Source organism: Triticum dicoccoides, chromosome 5B (assembly GCF_002162155.2).
Source record: "Triticum dicoccoides isolate Atlit2015 ecotype Zavitan chromosome 5B, WEW_v2.0, whole genome shotgun sequence".
NCBI lineage: Eukaryota > Viridiplantae > Streptophyta > Magnoliopsida > Poales > Poaceae > Triticum > Triticum dicoccoides.
The window spans coordinates 725,955,803-725,959,357 of record NC_041389.1 but is presented as its reverse complement, the minus strand read 5'-3'; the positions used below and the strand labels follow the sequence as shown (position 1 = coordinate 725,959,357).

The following is a 3,555-nucleotide window of genomic DNA, read 5'->3' as shown; positions in this document are numbered from 1 at the left end:
GGAATTGCTCCAAAACAAGGAAAGAAGAAAGAAAGCAAAGAAAGAGGAAAAGAATAGACCTTGATCTTGAACTTGGTGTCCGGGACGTTGTGGGCGCAGTCGGCGCGCAGCTGGTAGAAGGTGGAATCCGACGCCGACGCCGATTCCTTGTGCCGCCGCAGCATCCTTCCGACGACGACGCTGGTTTGGTTTGGTTTGGTTTGGTTGACTTGGATCTTGGCCGGCAGCAGAGCAGAGCAGAGCAGAGCACTTGTGGATCTTGCTTCTTCTCTTTGATCCAATTCCGATTCGATTCCGATTCCGAGAGCAGGAGCAGATTGGAATGGAATGGAATGGAGGTCGAGGGGAAGGGATCCGTCCGCCTTCCCGCTGCCGGTGGTGGCGGTGGCGGTGGCGGTGGCGGCTGGTGGGGATGCGCTGCCTTGGCTTGCCACTAGAACTAGAACTAGAATAGAATAGAAAAGAAAAAGAAAAGAAAAGAGAAGAGAAGAAGGGACCTGTTGACCCTCTCCTTCCTTCCTTCCTTCCTTCCTCCCTCCCTCCTCCCAATATTCTTTTTTTTTTCAATTAATACTCCCTCCCTTCTTTTCATAAGTCGTTTCTGAAATTGAGCTGTTTTGCACACTGTCTGAAATATCTACAGCGCCTTATAAAAATAAAAGTGAACACAGGGACTAGTATAAATAATAAATTAAATCACTTGTTTTTTCATGACATCTAACAAAACATCATGTGGCAGTATGTATGTATCATTTTTTTCCGAGTCATTAATAGTGATTGTATCTTATCCTTATGGTGAACCCAACCTGCATCCATTAACAACAACAATTATCTCACAACTAGACATCAATAATCATATACTGGACTAGTGCTTACTTAGTATTTACTACTACTAACTATTCAATTTATGGGGCCAAACTCAACTACTACTATATATCGTCTACAGTAGTATGTATGTAATAATAAACTGGCCATAAAGGAACGCTCAAGTCCCTACCCAAACCATTGCACTCTCCCTTCAATAGCACAACCCCTCAAACGACACCCTCCCCCTACCATTGTTATAAATGTGGGGGTCGGTCTACTTGGAAGAAGGCCTCGGATGAGTGGGAATGGGACAATGCAAGCACATGTAAGCTCAACTGACCCCACATTTTTTTTGGAAGCATCATAATCTTATCCTTGTGAGAGTGTAGTCGTCTGAGATATAGAACCACTCGTCTTGCCACTTATTACTGTAGCAAAGACCGAGCTGAATGAATGGTTCACTTGATCAATTATACAACTACATTTCTTGTTGGCGGCAAAGCACTACTACCCCTAAGATGAGACAAACACCATGTATTTTCCTGCCTTTGAAAACAATCAAATCATTATTCACAAAAAAGAAACAATCAAATCAAATGAGATCATGTGATTGAATTGAATTGGCCGACATGAATAAATCTCTTATTCCCGTGAAGGAATTATAAATCCGCTTCCGGTGAGATAAAAAATCTTACATGAGGGTCACAACATATTTACTAGACCAAAAATGAACCAAACTTACACTTTGATAACAACCAACAGATCAAAAATGACATTTCCATATAGTCTATACTTACATTTCATATAACAATAATAATGATAAAAATAGGGCTGCCATATCACTAAGAACTCTAAATAGCAGAGCTTTGCGACAATGTCTATATATGTATCCTCGTGTCGTGGTATTAAGACTGATAGTAAGAGTAGGGGGTACGTAGGAGGAGGCAAGGTCCTAGCTACGGTGAGGTTGTACGCAAGTGTTTACGAGTTCAGGCCCCTCTCGGAGGAGGTAAAAGCCCTACGTCTCGGTGCCCGGAGGCGGTCGACTGGATTTGAGTATATGCATGTGTGTTACAGGAGGTGTGAACCCTTGTCCCAGAGGAGGGGGGTGGCTTATATAGAATGCGCCAGGACCCCAGCAATCCCCGTCACAGAGGGTTCAATGTACATAAAGAGTGGGTGTTACTGGTAACGCCAACCATAAAGTGTTATTAATGTCCATGAAGACTACGGAGTGAATGCTTGACCGTTGCAGTTCCGTGTGACTCCTGGTCTTCATAGGTCGAGTGGTTTCTTCTATGGTCGAGTGGTCTTCGGAAAGGTGGGATACCCGAGTGATATGATTGGTCGAGTGGATTGCACTCGACGTCTTTGTTGGGTATTCCATGTTGTCTCTTGAGCTTCTTTGCTTCTAGGGTAGTGACCTTGGGTAGGGTAGTGACCTTGAGCTTCTTTGCTTCTAGGGTAGACTAAAGATAGCCCAGTCCAGGCAGAAGAGTTATGCCGATACTAAACATGAGGAGGTAACCTATGAAGTCAGAGATAGAGCATATCTTCGTGTATCCCCACTTCGAGGAGTTAAGCGATTTGGAGTCAAAGGAAAGTTAGCACCACAATTTGTGGGACCATACAGAGTTTTGGAACGTATGGGTGAAGTCGCCTACGGGTTGGAATTACGCGAAGGTTTGTCGGGAGTTCATGATGTGTTTCACGTTTCCCAGTTGAAGAAGTGCCATGCAGAGATGGCCGATATCCCTCTGAGAGATACTATGCCACTGGAAGCAATTCAGTTGGAGAGTGATCTGACATATGAGGAGAAACCCGTTAAGATTCTCGACTTTGCCAGCCGAGTTACTCGCAGCAGAGTCGTTAAGTTTTGCAAGGTTCAGTGGAGTCACCATACCGAGGAGGAAGCCACCTGGGAGCGCGAAGAAGACCTCCGCAAGGACCACCCACACCTTTTTGCTGACCAACCCGAATCTCGAGGGCAAGATTCATCTTAAGGGGGGTAGGTTTGTAACATCCCAATTTTAAATTCGGATGTTATTCATAGATCATTCATATGCATCCATGCATTTTGTTTCATTTGTTTTAGTTGCATTTTGATCCCAGAGACCTTAAGCAACTCAAGGACCAATTTGAGAGAGTTGTAGGTTTCACAAAAAATCAATTTTTGATTTATCAAAATTTGGTAAATAGGGTCAAATTGTTTTTTCAAAATTCTTTTCCAGTTATTTCAAAGTAAAGAGGGAAGATAAAAGGACTTCTTCAAAAACAGCAAATAAATATTGGAAACTGAATTTTGAATTTTTGAAGATTTTATTTGATTTTATTTGCAAGTTTATTTATTTGTTTACGGAGTAACTAGTACTATAATGTTTGTTTTTAGTTTAGGCATTTAGGCCCAGAAAAATGTTCACTAGGTCATTAATAAGGCCATATTATTACGTGAATTTTTCTAATATTTTTAGATATTTATTTATTTTAGTTTAGCATGATTTTGTCTCTCTCGAAAATTGTTTCTTAAAAAAAATCTCTGCAGCCGATGTGGGCCGGCCCAGCTAGACGCCAGGCCGCGGCCCAGCCAGCCCGCCTCGCCCGATCGACTCCGGCTGGAGTCCGGCCGGCGCACGGAAGCTGCCGCCGCGCCGAGTCCGCCTCGGCCACGCGCCCCGCCGCCTTGCCCCGCACTCCAAGCCACCCCCCCTCCCTCGTTAAATACCGGACCCCCGGCCCCCTCCTCCTCCT

At 44.0% G+C, this 3,555-nt stretch overlaps 1 protein-coding gene across 2 annotated transcripts in view; it reads right to left on the bottom strand.

Annotated features, from left to right (window-relative positions):
• The window catches only part of LOC119313074 (TBC1 domain family member 15-like), a 4,134-nt gene extending 3,649 nt beyond the window's left edge, over positions 1-485 (bottom strand). The window contains exon 1 of one of the 2 annotated variants that reach the window (XM_037588896.1): positions 60-485. In XM_037588896.1, the coding sequence (XP_037444793.1) occupies positions 60-164 (105 nt within the window). In that variant the 5' untranslated portion in view covers positions 165-485. Of the gene's footprint in view, positions 1-57 lie in introns of both variants that reach the window. The other variant, XM_037588895.1, reaches the window with a different exon arrangement.
• Positions 486-3,555: the final 3,070 nt, after the last annotated feature.